This window comes from Schistocerca americana, chromosome X, assembly GCF_021461395.2.
Source record: "Schistocerca americana isolate TAMUIC-IGC-003095 chromosome X, iqSchAmer2.1, whole genome shotgun sequence".
Lineage (NCBI taxonomy): Eukaryota > Metazoa > Arthropoda > Insecta > Orthoptera > Acrididae > Schistocerca > Schistocerca americana.
In genome coordinates, this window is record NC_060130.1 from 256133019 (window position 1) to 256152271 (window position 19253).

General features: G+C 39.4%; 1 protein-coding gene across 1 annotated transcript in view; it reads right to left on the minus strand.

The window, feature by feature from the left end:
• Window positions 1–19253, minus strand: part of LOC124556790 (paired amphipathic helix protein Sin3b-like) — a 289392-nt gene that overhangs the window by 94874 nt on the left and 175265 nt on the right. The window contains exons 13-14 of the mRNA XM_047130801.1: window positions 12355–12512; window positions 8224–8344 (exon numbers count right to left, since the gene is read on the minus strand). Coding sequence (XP_046986757.1) covers window positions 8224–8344; window positions 12355–12512 — 279 coding nt within the window. The remainder of the gene's footprint in view (window positions 1–8223; window positions 8345–12354; window positions 12513–19253) is intronic.

Genomic DNA, 19253 nt, shown 5'->3' on the forward strand with positions numbered 1-19253 from the left:
CTTTGAAATGTCATGACCATGCTTGTCACACACAAATTTGACACACATTTGTATAACAATATCTTATTTCCCTCCTACAGCAATTGTCAAGTACCTGAATTATAAATCTGCCAAATTAATGGTTTTATCAATATACTCTCTCACTAATTTATCATGACATCCTTATTTTCTATGTTTACATATACATATACAATTCATAGCCACAAATTTACGTTATTCTTCCATCTACAGCATTAATAATGTGTGAACTACATTGACACATGAATAATAGAAAAGAATGATAAAAAAGAGGTGAGCAAATTAAATTTAAACTTCAGTGACAAGTCAGGAAAAAGATAAATATAATGCTGAGGGGGGTGAGGGGCGAAAGGGGGGGAGGAAGCTGGGAGGAAATGATTGGAATTGGGGAGAAGCAGTAGAGTGAGATAGTGAGAGTGAGAGACAGACAAAGAGCTGCAAAGACATGCACAGTAAAAAAATGAATATAATCTCAGAGAACTTGCAGAGTAGTGTATCAGCAATAAGTGATTAATACTGTAAAGGGACAAGCCCATTCTAATATTATGGGAAAGGCAGTCAATGAAATTATACCAAACAAAGATGAAATGTGACAGCAATTGCCAAAATTCCTTGATGATGTCAAAGGGTACATCAAAATGTGAGTCTGAACAGGGTATAATTCCTACAGTAGGTGTGGAGCTGTCTGCACTCTCCACCTCTACACATATATTTCATAAGCCTCCATACAGAGTGTGGCAGAAGAACATATGTACCAATATGTTAGTGATTTTCTGACCTACTTTATTCACATATTCAGTCAGGGAAAAATGACTGACCATTTTCTGCATATGTACCATAATCTCTATTATCTTATTCTCACAGGCCGTATGTGAGATATACAATGATTGAAGCAGAATTATCACACGATCTTCCTCAAATACCAGTTCTCTAAATTTATCTAAAAGGACTACATGAGAACAACGCTGCCTCTCTTCTAAGGATTCCTTTTCAGGATCTCTGAGCACCCCTGTTACACTTTGGCATGGGCTATGCTGATCTCTTACAATCCTAGTAGCTTTTCTCTGAATTCTTTTGATATCTGCTGTCATGCCTACTTGATAAGTATTTTTTATTTTGTGTATGTATTTATTTACTGTAAGACTTTGTAGTCTGCCATCTAGAGACTATGACGGACCATACATTCCATTAATGGCTAAATGATAAGCACAGTTACAATAATAAAATCATATAAAATTAAGTACTCAGTCACAATTCACATACACAACGCATTTTGAACGCACAACAGTATGAAGAATAACAATTCTAGTGGTGGTCAGGATGAATTTTCACAATGCTTATCTGCAACTTGCTGGCAGATTAAAACTTTGTGACAGGACTCAAACCTGGGATCTCTTCCTTTCATATGCAAGTGCTCTACTGACTAAGCCATCCAAGCACGACTTGCCCTCACAGCCTTACTTCCGTCAGTTTGGAAGGGATGAGATGAGGTGCCAGCTCATTTAAGGCTGTTAGGTCGGTCATGAGTCTTGCTTGGATAGTTCAGTTGGTAAAGCACTTGCCCACAAAATGCAACAGTCCCAGGCTTCAGTCCAGGTTCAGCACACACTTTTATTCTGCCAGTATCAGTTCTAGTAGTGGTCTGTGCAGCCTATCACTGGTTAATGAAAAGAATATGAAATATGCAGCAAACTGAGAAAAATAACTACATGTAAATATATATTCCAAAAGCTACCATGGCAGAGAGTACCTTGTACTGCTGCTAGCCATTCTCTTTACTGCTCTACTCACAAATGAAATGAGGGAAAATCATTGTCTATATGCCTCCACATAAGCCCTAATTTCTCTTATCTTGTCTTTGCAGTCTTTATGTGGGATTTATACAGTGGCAGTAGGATTTTTCTGTAGTAAGCCACAAATGGATGTAAAGTTTTCTGACAGACAGAGAGCAGTATGTCGCCCTGAATGGGGCGACTTCAACAGAAACACGCGTAACTTCAGGTGTGCCCAGGGCAGTGTAATAGGTCTGCTGCTTTTTACAATTTACATAAACGATATGGTTGATGGTATTGACAGCGGCATTAGACTGTTTGCCAATGACGCTGTAGTTTACAGGAAAGTAGTATCACACGAAAGTTGTGGACAAATCAATGAGGATCTGCAGAAAATAAATGCATGGTGTAATGACTATCTCTCAGTAACCTACGCGTATAACAAGGCAAAAATCCCCATTAATGTACAAGTACAAAATAAATGCCCAATTTTTGGAAGTGATAACTTCCGTCAAGTATCTGGATGTGACTATTCAAAATGATCTCAAATGGAATGATCAGATTACACAAGTAACAGGCAAGGCAAACTCTATATTGCAGTTTATTGGTGGAATCCTGAAGCGATGCAGTCCTTCAATGAAGGAAATTGCTTACAATATGTTAGTTCACCCAGTCTTAGAGTATTGTTCGTCTGTTTGGGACCCTTACCAGTTGGGTCTGATTCAAGAGATTGAGAAGGTCCAAAGAAGAGCGGCAAGATTCTTAACTGGTACATTTAGCCATCGTGAAAGCGTTACAAATCTCGTAGAAAGTTTGAGATGGGATACATTTGCAGATAGATGATGCAGTAAACGGAAGGGGCTGCTCACTAAATTCCGAAATCTGATCTTCGCCAAGGATGTAGAGCACATATTACCACCGACTTTCAAATCACACAATGATCACCATTCAAAGATAAGGGAAATTAGAGCTCGTACTGAGGGTTTCAGACAGTCGTTTTTCCCTCGAGCGATCTGCGAGTGGAACAGAGGGGGAGGGAGGGGGGGGGGGGCAGGGGAAATTATGACATTAGCGTGAAGTGTGCCCTCTTCCACACACCGCTAGGTGGCTAGCGGAGTATACACGTAGATGTAGATGCTGGTTCTCTAAACTTTCTCATTAATGTTTTGTGAAAAGAATGTTGTCTTCCTTCCAGGTATTCCCATTTGAGTTTACGAAGCACTGTCATAATACTCACATGCTGACCGAACCTACTGGTAATAAATCTAGCAGCACACCTCTGAATTGCATTGATATCTTTATTTAATCTGACATGATGGGTTAACCAAACACTTGAGCACTGATCGAGAATGGGCCATGTTAAGTGCTCTACACGGTATCTCCTTAACAAGTGAGCAACACTTTCCAGTAATTTCCGCAAAACCCAAAGTCAACTATTTGCCTACCCTGATACCAACTTTATGTGCTTGTTCCATTTCACATCTCTTTGCAATGTTACACCTATATATTTAATTAAAAGACAGTAAGAGAAAAAAATTGATAGAAAAGAGGAAGAAATATTGGTAAGTTTCCATTGTAGTCACTGGGAGTTGTGACCTCAGAACATATAGGCTGGCACAAAATATGTGACAGGAAGTGTTAGGCTAATAGTATGTCGTAAATGATTCTCCTTGTGATACTGTTGTAATGTAGCTCACTCATCAAAGTCTCAATTCACTTTTCAGAATGTAAACATTAACACTGGAGCAGCATTTGTTTACTGTAGAAAAATTTTATGCAAATTCTGGATATATAGCACTGCGGTGAGAGACGCGTTCAACAGCATGTTTGGTCCATAAATGGCACCATCTGGAATGACCATTTCTCAATCAGATTACAGTACAGAATGGAAGTACAATTCTGATGACTTTTTTCTTTTCAAATTGATGAAACATTTTTAAAAGACTAGATCCTTACATAATTCCAAGAAGAGCCACTCAGGATGATCAGCCTCAGTTGTAACCCTGGAGAATGTGATAGGAGTGAGAAACCTATTCACTGAGGAACCTACTACCTCAACAAGACATGCAACACAGCAACTCAGGATGTCATGATGAGCTTTTCAATGAATAATGAAAAGCAAACTTAACCTTTTCCCTTACAAAATTCAACTGTGCCAGGCTTTGAAGGACATGGATGTACAGTGGTGATATTCGTTTGCAAATGAGATTACTGAGGCCTTTGAAAATGGAACAGTTGAGAAGGATCAGATGCGGTTTAGTGATTAGGCACACTTTCATCTCCATTAGTACATCAACAAATATAATTGGTGCCACTGGGGTGCTGTGAATCCATACATTCCAGGTGCTGCTCCACTTCATCCACAAAATATCACTGTTTGGTGAGCAAACAGTCCACAATTCATTATTGGGCCCATTTTTATTGAGGAACCTGTCATGGGAGACAAGTACAGACAGGTACTGGAGCATGAATTCGTACTGGTTGCACACCACTACTGAAAACTAATGGTTCCTGCAGGATGGAGCACATACACACCATATTGCGGATTTCTTTGATTTCCTTCAGGGGATGTCCAGAGATTTGACAGTTGCCCTGCACACCTTAGTGTTCACTGGACACAGTGTGGAATTGCGCCCTTACAGATTCAATCTCAGTCCGTGTGATTATTTACTATGTGGTTATGTGAAGAGCAGTGCCTTTAAAGATGCACCGGCAACATTCCAGGATTTTCATACCACAAGTTCCAGAGAGATTCATTTAGTTGAAAATGTATTCTTCAGAAAATCATCACACAATTCAGTTCAATGCTCTACACACTCACTGCTGCAGCATGAAAGCACTTTGGAAAACTTCAGTATCAAATTTCAGATTGTCTGCTGCAGCACAAATACGGTAATCAGAATCTTTCACCCACACTACGTCGTAGTAGATGAAGATTTTTGAACACCTATTTTATGCCATGTGGTACACAGAGTCTGCACCCCCACAGTTAGTAGTTGTGACTCACTACATAGCGGAGATGCTGAGTCGCAGGTAACCACAATGAAAAGACTGTCACAAGATAAGCTTTCGGCCAACAAGGCCTTTGTAAAAAAACACACACACACACACACACACACGCAAACTAAACACTCTCTCTCTCTCTCTCTCTCTCTCTCTCTCTCTCTCTCTCTCACACACACACACACACACACACACACACAAGCACAGTCTCTGGAAGCTGAAGCCAGAAGAGGGTAGGGCAGGGAGAGGGAGGGATCGCAGGGTAGGGGCGGAGGACAGTGAAGTGTTGCTGGGGAGCGTGCAGGGACGAGGTGGAGAGAAGGTAGGGCAGCTAGGTGCAGTCAGAGGTTATACGGAAGGCAACGGAAAGAGGGCCTCAGCCTCCTCCTTACCCTTACCCATTTGCCTCCACCATGCACTGGTGCTGCTGCTCGCAGTCTCGCTTCAGCTACCAGAGACTGTGCTTGTGTGTGTGAGAGTGTGTGTGTGTGTGTGTGTGTGTGTGTGTGTGTGTGTGTATTTTCGACAAAGGCCTTGTCGGCTGAATGCTTACTTTGTGACAGACAGTCTCTTTGTTGTGCCTATCTGTGACTCTGCATCTCCACTATATGGTGAGTAGCTACCATCCTTTTCATAATATTGTTACATTCCATCATGGATTTTCCATTTTTTAAATTATATCCTATGCGGTCCTGCAGATATGGCTCAGGTTTTGAAGATCTAGAATCTTTGCTGGTCTTACAAGGTTATTGTTAGTATTAACTAAGAAATTTTATGGTACATTTTAAGTTATAACACTATTTTGCATTGAGAATATCATATAGATATTGTTATTGTAGCTATAACATTAATTTAATGTTATAGTCCTATAATGTATAATGTATAGTCCTTCTACTTGTTTTTCACATGCAGCAGACTGGGAAAAACATGGTGATACCTATCCTTATATTCTTCTTAGGATTTTGTTGGCTATTTCATTATTTAGTCAACACATTTTGGGTCTCTTACACCCATGTATAAAGTGGAGGTAAATGGTATAGTCTGTCCAGAGGTGTTGAATAATGCACGGAAGAGGACAAAATGTTTTAGAGTTCCTATGCCTTCGCACTTGCACATGTCTACCTGCCTGAGCTCAAGTAATTCAAGGCAAGTTGGATAAGGATGTCCTGATTGGGAATGACCTGGAACTTTTGCACCCTGTTCAGGAAGAGAGTATAAAATCATTGTCCCTGATCAGAGTTGTCCCACTACCTCTGCCAGATATCGACTATCAAATATTTTAATTGAAGTTTACTGGTAATAAGATAGTGAGCAGAAGAGAGGAAGTGTGCTGTCTTGCAGCACTTTAACAAAGGTAGCACAGGACAGGTGGTATTCCCATGAACTACAAGCAGCACTGTAGCTTAAGACTCAAGTTGGTTGAACTGATATTTTATTGGACGGTGACTGCTGACATTGTCTGCACTTACTTGGTGATTTTACTTTTGGTGTTGTGTGTGAACATTGTGTCAGTGAAGGGTGTAGTGAGAAAGTCGTGTTATGACTTTCAGTTGCTTGAACTTAATAAGACAAAAAGAAGAAAAAAATGGAAAGCGAAAGTGAAGTTAAATATGTCTTTATACTTCCAAAACATGAAATATTTTTTTATAAATGGGTGCAAAAAATTCCTTAAAAGGCAGAAATTAGAATCAAAATTATTTTGCATGTGTCACATGTCGCACAGGAACTTACAAATACAAGCACTTATCACAACGGTAAAAATTTGTAATTTTAAATGGAAGACAGTCTCTACAAGCAGGATCCATTCCTCATTTATTTACCAAGATACTGAAATATCTATCCAACATATGCAAAAAAGAAAATCATTGTAAAACATTGGCAAAACAAAAGTTTCTGACAGGGAAGATAGTAGCCCCTAAGAAGTTGTGATGTCAGCCAATGTTTCTTCTGTGCAAGAAAGTGTGCAGAATGAATTGGTAAAGAACCTAACAATAGTTTCTTTACAAAGATCACTGAAGTGTGCGAAACAAGAAGACGTCCATAAATGTAAATGTCCACTGACACCATACAAAAGACAAATGTGGACATTAGCAAGACATTTGGAGCACAATATCAATGTAGAGTACGCAGGGCTGGGTCCCTGCATACTCAGCCACTCCAGTTTCTGGCATGAAGTTTGCACCATGCAGGTTGCCAGCCTGTGGTCAGCACGTACTTCTCCTTAGGAGAATGTTTAGGTGCCTCGCTAGTACATTGCGTGTTTGGATTTAGGGCTGTTTACAAGATTAATGCTAGCAGGTGCCACCAGGAACTACCATTATCACTCATAGACAGCCCATGCTGCAACTACGGCGGCACTGCTATCAGGGGAGACTAGCTTGTGTCCGTGGATCACATGGTCAGCAACACTCCGTGGATAATCTCCGCCTGCGGCATACTTAAGCCACTTCCACCAACTTCCAGCAGGCAGTTGCAGTTGCAGCTGCAGCTCTGCTCTAGACCACTTTTGCTGGGTGCCTACGGCTTCCCATCCGTTGGAGCTTCAACTGAGTCTGCAGCACACATCACTCCGCTACGCCACACCACCTAGCAGGTACCAGCAATCTTCCTGGAGACTCAATACTAATGTGTAGCCGTGTTACAGTGATTACTTGGCCAATTTTTCTTTGGGCTTCGAGTTATACTTACCTCTGATCAATAACGATCATTTTGGTTATTACAGTCTTATGTGACACTTTTCTGTGGTAATGCTGCAATAAATTATATTGTCAGATTATCTGTAGTGTTGTTATCCTTCATCATACTGTTCACTGTCATCATACTGGGCCGTACCCAAAATCTGGATACACTACGGTGTTCGGACTTTACTCTTGGTTACGCTATGGATCTGCAATACTATGCTGAGATAGAATGTCGCTACTAACTTTGTACTGCCTTCGGCTGTCACTTCTTGTTACTGTATTCTGTGCCATCTTGGCTTTGGCTCAATAAACAAGTTAATTGTTCTTCATGCATTTGTATTGTGTGCTACAAGATTCACAACCCGAGTTTTGGAACTAGAATATACAATTAAGAAAACTCTGTATATTCCATATATTTCCACGGAAACTCAATCCAATTCACAACATATGCTGGAGATTCTTCCAACCAACTTAACAAAAGATTGTTTGATTTATCTTCTACCCTGTTACATGGTTTATCTACCACAAGGAATTATAAAATGCCCCAAGTGTCTGTCCCTTTCAAGTGGGAATTCATCTGTCATGTCATTTGCTTATGTTGACTAGGGACTACAACTCTACTACAGGAGAGTCATTGCCTACATACCCATAAATCCATCAAAGAAATAAATATTTGGAAGAAAGCGGTAGCTTCTGTTCAGATGCACCACAACCAATTATTACTAAGTAACTACATAACCTCTACTCACTTTTTGAGCTTCTCTCCATTCTTCTTCTTTAGATTTGAGTCTTCTAAGTACTACTGGAACAGCAACAGTTGGATTCTTTTTCAAACCCTCAATAATATCAGGTGCCTTATCACCATATAACCTTTAAACAATAATAGAAAAGTACATGTAGTACAAGCATCTTACATGCAACTGATAAGCAGGAAGTAAGGTAAAAGAAAACTGTCATAGCCTGTAAAAAAAATTAAATTAAATGATTAATTTATCCAACACAATCAACATGTTTTATACCAATCATTTCTGAAATGCACCTACCAACAGTGCGTGTTCTCTGATACACCGTACTTAACGAGAAGTATATGGAAAGTTATGTTTCACTTTGCAGAAAAAATATCTTTTATTTTTTAAAGATCTTGTCAAACTTAAAATAGCAGAATCAACCTCATTTTGACTTTAGATAATTGTGAAAGCAGTAATAATTGTGAGGGCAGTAAATTGGCAACACTCATACGAAAAATGGATTCTGACACCACTCTACAGACTTTGAAAAGTGCAGTATGGTACAGTTCATTCAATATACAGCAAAAAAGAATTTACTTGTTTTTGACAGGGATTTTTGCTTGTTGTGTAACGTGCCAATTCAAGTAGTTATTATGCTGCCTTTTCTCTGCATTATTGTTGTCTTATCTGAGACAAAGTACAATAAACGTCAGTCATTTCAGTGAGCTACTTGCTGCTGTAAAGACTGCCTTTGTTCACAATTCACTGCTGCAAAATCTTTTTGCAAATGCTTCTTTGTTTACAATTGTATGATCCACACCAATTCTCTCTTTATTTATTTGTCATTAACTTTCTTTGGAATCTTTGGAATTGGTACAATACAACTAAACAAGATCAAAGATAAAATGCTCACATTGTTAAGAAATGAAGGAACATTATTTTAGACAAACAAAAGAAATAAAAAATACTGTATTTGAAGAGAAATAAATAAGAAGAAAATATGACAAACGTTTAGGAATTCAAAGCGGGATTAGATTAGATGTACTGTTTCTTATGCGGACCCATTATTAGGAGATCCTCAAGCATATGGAACACGACAGAAAAATAAAAATATATAAAACATAAAGGAAAAGATCTTGAATGAATGGTGGGACATCACATCGGACAAGCACAATATATAAACAATAGAAGAAGTTGCACAAGCATGTGCACATACAAATAGTAGCTGCTATAGCCTCTAGGTATGAGTTGATCAGTGCACCTGATGATGACAACTCATTCTCTTGTTGAAATTTTGTGCACGTCTGACACAATGATCAAGCCATTTGCCCAATAACTTTTCATTCATAATATAGGCAGGAAAACTGATGAAGTACATAAAATATACTTGCAAACAAACTAATTTTCCGAATCCCTTCTGCAGTTTCTAAATGATTTGGTTCTGAAGAAAGTGGCATAGGCCTAAGTGAAAAATTTTAAAACTTTTTTCAATTACAAATTATTGTAGAAAGTTGTCACAAACATGTAAATCCATTCATAAGATAAGAAAAACAGGAGCAGGGACGAGGTTCCAGTTAACAATAATTGCTTACACAGATTATATCACTGCACAGAAGGGTGTAGCAGTCAAATATTACTCAGAGCTCACATTATGTGATACTGTTAATAATATATACAATGACCAGCCAGAATATTATCACCACCTACCTAATAGCTGGTACGTCCACCTTTGGCATAGATAACTGCGGTGAGACCTTGTGGCTGGGAAGCAATGAGGCCCTGGCAGGTTGCTGGAAAGAGTTGGTACCTCATCTGCACACACAAGTCACCTAATTCCTGTAAATTCTGGGGAGGGCGCCCACGATCTCTGATGCCACGTTCAATCACATCCCAGATGTATTCAGTCAGGTTCAGATTTAGCGAGTGTGTGTGTGTGTGTGTGTGTGTGTGTGTGTGTGTGTGTGAGTGGGTGGGTGGGGGGGGGGGGGGGGGAGCACAGCACATCAACTTGCCCTGTGTTCCTCGAACCACTCCACCACCCTCTTGGCTTTGCTTTGTGACACTGCGCATCATCTTGCTGAAAAATGCCACTGCCGTCGGGAAACATGATCGTCAAGAAGAGGTGCTTGTTATCTGCAACCAGTGTACGATGTTCCTTGGCTGTCACAAGCTCCAGTGGACTCACGGATGCCCATGTAAATGTTCAGTAGAGCATAATGGAACTGCTGCCAGCTTGTCTCCATCCCACAGTAGGGATGTCAAGGAGCTGTTCCCCTGGAAGCTGGCAGATTTGCGTCCTCCTTTTGGCATGATGAAGAAGGTATTGAGATTCATCAGACCATGCAATGCTCTGCCACTGCGCCAATGCAGAGTGCTGATACACACGTGCTCCTTTCAATCGTAGTTCCCAATGTCATGGTGTTAACAAATGCACGGGTCATCGGTTGCGAGGCACATCGTTAGGATTGTTCAGTGCACTGTGTGTTTAGGTACACTTGTACTCTGCCCAGCATTAAAGTCTGATGTTAGTTACCCCACAGTTCACCACTTGTCCTGTTTTACCAGTCTGCCCAGCCTACAACATCCGATACCTGTAATGAGAGGTGGCCACACAACCACATGACATATGGACATCATTTCACCTTGGTAGTGCTGAAGACACTCACTACAGAACTCCTTGAACACCTGACAAGTCATAAAGTTTCCGAAATGCTCGTGCTGAGCCTCTGGGCCATCACAATGTACTCTCATCAAACTCAGGTAGAACGTGCATCTTCTCCATTCTACACATGGACAGCACACTTACTGATACTACATGCATCGTGTGTGTGTCTGACTAGCAGTCATTCCTCGCCAGGTGACACTCTATTGCCTGGATGGGTTTATATTGATAGTAGGTCAGTGGTCATAATGTTCTGGCTGATCAGTGTACATTAACTGGTTCTACTACGAATTACATAGCTGGAGTAGAAGGAATTGCCCATTGCAAAAAATTCATTAGCCTTCTCCTAAACTTAACATAATTAGCAACAAAACATTTTGTGGTTTTCAATGAGTTATTGAAAATGTGTCTTCCTGAGCAATGGGCACCTTTCTGGATCAAACAAGCAATTTTAGAATTTTACATAGATTGTTCTTATTCCTAGTATTCATGCTGTGAACTGATCTTTAGATAACGAGATTATTTAACACAAATTTCTCTACGGAATAAATATACTGACAAACAGTAATTAGCACATCCTTTTCTCTTAACTGAGTTCTGATTGACACTTTAGCATTCACACTGCAAATGATTTCTATTACATACTTCTAGACATGGATGACATCGTGGAATGAATGCAAGGAAAGTTTGTAACCTTTTTTTTATTTTTACCTCGATCTGACAACATTTGCATGGGAGCTATTTTGCTTAGTTGTTTTGGAAGTTCTATGATATGCTCCTTCAAACTGAATTTATAATGAAGTCATAATTCCTTAGACACATTCATATTTACATGTCCTAATATATTATCCATATGTTGGGGAGAACTTGTTGCCATTTTTGAACTGCATATAATTATTGTGTTGGAAGCTTAATCACAATAAATTAGAAATTCTTTATTAGTGTGCACAAACGTTTCATTAAGGGCTCCTTCAAAAACTATACTTGACTTCCTATGTACTGCAATGTTAGTATCAGTGACAAACAAAAGAAATTAAGCAGCTGGTAATGTTACTTGTGAAAGGTTATTAAGAAACAGAGGAAAAATTGAGGGCCCTACGATTGAACCTCGTGGGCACCATTTGTAACTAGTTCCCACACAGAAACCAAGTAACACAATCTCTGTGTTGGCGAGACGAATTAAATGCATCTTCGAATTCACTCATATGACTGATATTGAGAAATGTGGACTACATTTATGATTGCAGAAATTACATAAAAACACTGATAGCATTGCTGTGGACAAAAGTGTACAATTATGAAAAAGATCTAAATGGTGATTGGTAGGAGACAGTTGCAGTAGTGGCTGGTAGCAGTCACATATTTGTATCATGTCTAGTTTTGGCATGAAAGCCATTTTAACAAACATATATTTTAAGATTTGTAACACAAAAAAAATCAAGAACTTGAATACTGTAATAGCATCTTATGTACAGTAAAAAAAGAAATACCTGCGAACAGCCCTAAGGTGGATAGTAGGAGATGATCCTCCCAAGCAGTCATCCAATTTGAATCTTACTAATTCTTCATGTGACATACGTGACATTTTTTTATTTACTCCTTCCAAGACTCTAATTGTTGCAGTGTTTGTTTCTATCACAAGATCCAGCTGAAATAAATAAGATAAAGTTGCAAATGAATTACTGTATTAAGATTAAGACCAATAGCATATTTAATATTCCTATACATATGATGGAAAATACATAAAGTTGAATCACAAAACAAATGACACTATTTAGAGCTTAAATGCAGTAGACTCCACTGCAAGTGTTATATCTTATTAAAATATCAATGCATTATGCTTAAGGGTTCGATAATTCATGGTTAATAAAGGCATAAAAGTAAAATATACACATTGAAAATATAATATAATTGTAAACACTGGATAAATGACAATAGTCAAAACCCTAACATACAATAGTGACAGGGGTAACAAAGAAAAAATATTTAACACTTTAAATCTCAAACTTTTAAAACCAATGTTTCTTTTACTGGTAGCAGAGAAGAGTGACAGCAGGAGGCAGCTGTGTGTGAAAAAAAGTGAAAGTACATGACACGGCTTATAAATGATCATAGCGTACCCTACAATAAATTCTAACTTCAGATCGTAAAACATTAGATGACAGCAATGGACAGACCAAATACAAAACTGATGTAACCTACAACAACCAAATAAAAACTATGCATATAACTGATTAGAAAAGAAAGATCTACAGAGAAAATGGAAGAAGAAAACAAAGAATAAATACAAATATCAAAATAGAAATAATGCAAGCACAGGAATCAAATGTTGGAAAGAAGCCAGTAATGTGTAGAGGAAAGTCAAGGAGAGTAAAGTAAAGCGGCACTCAAGTAGAACACTACTAAGACAGAAACTGCATATTTAATCATCAATAAGGAAATAAGCTTTTCGAAAACTTATGGTGTGATCTCTGTAGTTGATATCTATCTAAGTTTAAAGATACTCTCTCAAATTCTGATTCAAACCAAGTTCACCAATAAATGACAGTTTTTGTATTTATGTAGCTTAGCTACTTTCGATATTAAATGCTCCCATCCATTCCACCCACAACTTTGTGGCAGGGATGTCTGTTTAGGTATAGGTACACCAACAGTTATGACACCACTCATGTAACTGCTTTCATTTCCAGTAATTATCTATTGCATCAAAGGATTACTCATATTACTTCAGCTCAATTGAGAACCATTGGAACTAAAGTACAACAAAACACAAGAGTTCATATTTAAATATTACACTATCCATGACTGGAATTCATTAACTAACTTCTACACAAAGACAGTGATTTTCTTATGTCAGTCTTGAAATGAGAGTCATACAGAGTAAAATCCTAGCAATCATTAACTTAACATCCACACTATATCTGTCAAGACATGTGACACCTCTACAATTAATTTTTTACCCAACTCAAAAATGATGCATACCTCACTATAAAACTCACCCAATGCATCTACAATATGCATCTTTAACCCAGCTCAACCTATGGTGCAACAAATGGAACAAAGGATAGACCCTATATGCATTTTATCAACTGATCAATAAATTCTGTTTAGTGTTACACGTTAGTACGAACACCTTTAAGGTCTCATTGTGCATGAGCAGTCATAGTACGGACAGTCAGCAATGGGAATACCCAATACTGTGCTAGTGGATAAGGCAAGGACATTAGTACTTGTTTCACCAAATGAGTCAGTTGGAACATCAATGCCTCTTCTCTGGCAATAGCAACTGGCATTCTGACAAAAATGTGACTTAGCTTCTGTTAATTTCTTCTTCAACTTATTTCTTTTGAGCCTTTCCTTGTGCAGGGCAGGACAGTAAAAAAACATATTTCTCATACAGCTAGCATGTTAAAAGAGGACACGAGACAGCTGCTCTCAACCCTCCCCAGCAGCTATTAGTGCAAACATTGCCATTTTTGTACACACGGTACTACAGACTGTGCAGGACTATGTGAATAAAAAAACCTGTCAATGCACATGGAGAGTGTTTCTACCATTTGTCTTCATGTTTACAAAACCCTACCTTGGCCAGCAAGGTCGACAGGTCTCTTCCCAATTGAGAATGTTTAGAGCATTACGGGCAGGGCCACAAGCCATCTTGTGGTTTTGATGGTCCAACCCACGAACTGGACGGAATTTCTCACAATATCCTTCAGGAAGACATTGAACAACTCTATCAATCAATGTCAAGCTCAATAACTGCTTTTTCAGAGTCTTTCACTATGGCATGTCTGAATAAATTCTTCTCAGTTTTCAAACCATGTCAATTCAAATCAAATACTGAGTTTTCGGCGGCTATCTCCACCATCACCTTGGGAGTAAAAACTACTGACTGCCGGGGCTGGCACTGTTTTCCACTTATAGAGGCACGATTGCAGCATCTGGCACCAGTAAGAGGGGGCCAAAAAAACGCATGCACAGAAGGTGAGTTGGGTAGTACATAGCAGCTCTGGCCCGCTGCGTGACCGACTGGTGTCAAGTGGCGCAAGGGCCCGGCACCACATTTCAAACTGGTGTTCCTGCCTCCCTACAAGCACAAGCATCTGTCTTTACTCCCATTCAATATCCAAGGACCACTCTGATGCCCTGACACCCTAACTAAGTGTGTACCTCTGGCCTCTGTTAAAATTATTGCTGTTTATTATAATCTCAGCCATCTCCTTTATTACAGAATCCAAAAATGTTGATAAATGAGCCAAGACTCTTGTCTTTTCAAACTGTATTTTGTGTCCATTTTCCTGTAAGTGCTCAGTTATGGCTGACCTGTCAAGCTCCCTTTGTTTAATATGTTGCTTGTGTTCGATACAGAGCTCCACAACTGTGCTTATTGTTTAACCTATATAGATGCTGCTGCATTTGCAAGGGACACCATACACACTGGTAATGTGAAGAGTCACGCTGTCTTTAACGGGGCACAGTGTAGCTCTTAACTTAGTAACCAGCCAGAACACTGGTCTCAATCCATGTCTCTGCAGCAAACATCCTAACTTGCTGTTCGTTGCTGCACAGTGTGGCAGGAAAGCAGCCGGGTTGGCCTCTTCTGCCAATTCAAAAAGCGTCCTTCTTTTGCTAGTACACAGACCAAATATTATTTCTGATGACAACCACCTACACTCTGAATTGAAGCATTTCAGAGACATGTTCACAGAGACTGGTAGAAGAGCTCAAGCCGATTGCTTTCCTGCCATACGGTGCGGCAATTAGCAGCAAGTTAGGATGTGTGCTGCAGTGACATGGACTGAGACCAGTGTTCGGGCCTGCCCCCAAAATACAAGATTCTGCACCCTGTTAAAACGCTATAGCTCTTCATGTGCCCAGTGTGTATGGTGTCTCTTGCAAATGCAGCAGCATCTATATAGAACAAATAATTCGCACAGTTGCAGAGCACTGCACCAAACTCAAGTGACAGAGTAGATAATAGGAGCTCGACAAGTCAGTCATAGCTGAGCATTGCCTGGAAAACAGACACAAAATATAGATTGAAAAGATGAGAGTCTTGGTTCATGAGCCAACATTTTGGGATTCTAGTTATAAAGGAGGTGGCTGAGATTAGAATGAACAGCAACAATTTTAATAGAGAAAAGGGGTACACACTTAGTACGGCGTGGTGGCGAGCTTTGTATATCGAAAGACAAGACAGACACTTGACACTTGTAGGACGACGGTTCAATCCCGCGTCCGGCCATCCTGATTTAGGTTTTCCGTGATTTCCCTAAATCGCTCCAGGCAAATGCCGGGATGGTTCCTCTGAAAGGGCACGGCCGACTTCCTTCCCTGTCCTTCCCTAATCCGATGAGACCGATGACCTCGCTGTTTGGTCTCTTTCCCAAAAACCAACCAACACTTGTAGGGAGATGGGAGCAGTAGTTCCAAACATTGCCCCAGCTCCTTGTGCCAACTGATATCACTTGGTCCCATGGCAGGCTGGAACTATTATGAGTTACCAAACTAATCTTCTACGCATGTGTCATTTTGCCCCCCTCTGATTGGTGCCAGATGCCGCAATAGTGCCTATAGAAGCAGAAAACACTGCCAGCTCCATGAGTCAGAGGCTTTTACTCTCAAGGACATTGGCGGAGATAGCCATCAAAAGCTAGAGAATTTTATTTGAATTGACACAGCTAGAAAACTGGGAAGATTTTATTCAAATAACTGCCTTCACGAGGACCAGAGGTGGACCAAATCATTATTGACTTGCTCAATTAGTGAAGCTCTTTCTCTTGAATAAATAGTCCAGTTTCTTTTTTAAATGTAATTAATCATTTGTTTGTCTGTACAGGTATATCCCGTCCCCCAATTTCCGTACCATTCAGGTAACTGACCCCCCCCCCCCTCCCCCCTCCTCCTTTGAGTATTTTTCTTACTGTATCACATGCCCACAATGCCACCAGGTGACATTTAGTCTTGTGGTGTGCGGTGGTAGTAATGCTGTGGTTCAATATAGTATTGGAGGTTAAATATATGTGTTAAGTCATTACAATAATTCATGAGATAACAATTAGGAGAAGGCATCCATGACAAACCATCTAATAGCTCTTCATATTCCCATCTTATGCCATGTCTGTCCAGAACATTCTGAGACTGCTTTTATTCTTGAAGTATAAGTGATGTCAGCATAACAACTGCAGTCACAGTTTGAACTAGCAACTGTAAACAACAGACGTGTATTCAACCAACCTGTTGTGAGCAGGCAGTGTTAAGCAGTGGCCATGTGGCCTCAGTGTATCAGTGTTCCCAAGTCATAAATCACAATGGAGCAGCATCTCTCAAGTTGAATGTTCAAGACTTTCTCCAGAATATTTTGAACAAGAGAAAAAGTATGTGCAAAGTTTTCCCTGCATTTCTTGCCTTCCAAACAAGAACAATGATGCACAGATGTCTGCCATGATTTGACTGAAATGCAAGATGTAGACAATACTTTTCTGGGAAAAAAAGTTATAGGTGATGAGACTTGGTATTATCAACTATTGCAGAACAATGAAATGCACAAATTCATATGAAGGGTCAATGTTTTGATGACATAACCAACATTCGAGCCAATGTGATGGCTTTTCTGACAGTGTCACATGGTCGTTTGAATGTTGTGTGTGTTGTAGACAAGTGAGGGGAGACTGTGTAGAACACACAGAGTATTAAAACCACAATCTTAACATTTTCTATTTCTTTATTAATTACAGTCTCAAAATTTTTTGGATTGACAGGGTATGCAAATACAAATTATACTGAGGACTAAACTGCAACACATTTCATAACTCACACTCAATAAATGTTAGTGCTGAATGAATTATGTTTTTATTCTCTGCTGTGCAGTTTTGTCTGATATGCATGTGAATCTCTCCCAGTAGTTCTTTTCCTGTCCATATCCTGTTTACAATAGTTTTCTCATAATTCCTGCAAGTTTGATGGTTGTTTATACACACGTCACACTAGACACCCAAAGGCCCATGATTGAAATACTTTTAAGTCGTCCATTATTCCTGGCAGTCGAAGTGACTTGCACTTCAAGCAATGCTTGTCTATCATATGTGACTGGGTTACTAATTTCTGAACAGAAAAAGAAGGAAAAAACACAACTCCTTTGATAGGATCATTCCTGTTGAAGTACTGTTGTGTTAATACCAACTTCTGGCTTGACCACGGCATTTTTTTAAACTAAGGTCACAGCATCTCCTTTCACATACCATTCTGTATGGAAAAAACGAGAGCTTTACAGCTATTTGTCATCCTATGTTTGCAACATCTATTGCACCATTCCTAAAGCATTTTCCCTGAAATTCACATCTATGTATATATAATCTGCAAGCAGTTTACAGTGTGTGGCAAATAATTTAACCCCAAGCCAGTTTCCTGATATTTCACTCTTGATAAAAAAGCAACATTGGTGTTTAACATTCCATGGATGATTAGACAGAACAAAAGCTTATGCTGGTTAAGTATGGGGCAGGAATTTCGGCAAAAGTTGTTTTGAAGAAGCCATCCTGGCTTTAGGCTGAATAAATTTACAGTAGCTAGCAAGAACCTAAGGCAGGACAATTGGACAAGGATTTTAACATCACACCAAATTAACCTCGACTGGGTGCGCCATTTTTTATAACACAAGTGGGCATGCAGTGTACTTTGTACACAGGTAAAGAATACCTGTCTATATGTTACCAAGGTAAGCATATATGGACAAAATTACAGCTTAATCTTAGTTAAATAAAACAAAGGTAAAATAAACTTACATTATATGAGCTAAATCACTGTTTAATTAAACAATAACAAAATAATCTTTCATTACATCACTCTTTTGTCACGTACAAGTTTTACCCCACATTAGAGTCGCACTCAAGGCATTAAACAGTGCAGTTGCATCAGATCCCAGCCAACCACTTATCTGATTGCTAATTACCTCCCAGTCAACAGCCTCACTGTGGGATTGTACTGCTAGCTTGGAATCTGTGTCATTTTCTTGCATGCATCATAAATTTTTTCTCACCTAGCTTACTGTTTATTTTATATTACTGCTGCTCACTTGGATGTATGAGAGCACAATGTAGCACTGTGCTAACTGAAGCATTAATGAAGGAACAGGTTTGGGCTTGCAACTATAAGACCACAATTGAACACTACAAAACAATATTATTAGTGGTTTACACACTTTATACATCGGTGGACCCACTCAAGGGTTAATAGATGTCCAACATCTGCACCACTGTATAACCTTGCTTGGTACCTTTGACACAAATGAAAAGGAATGTCACATACAGCCATGGCTACTAGATTGGTTTACTCCAACACCCTCTTCATGGGATGATTACATGAGTCATATCAGCTACTAGTGACAACA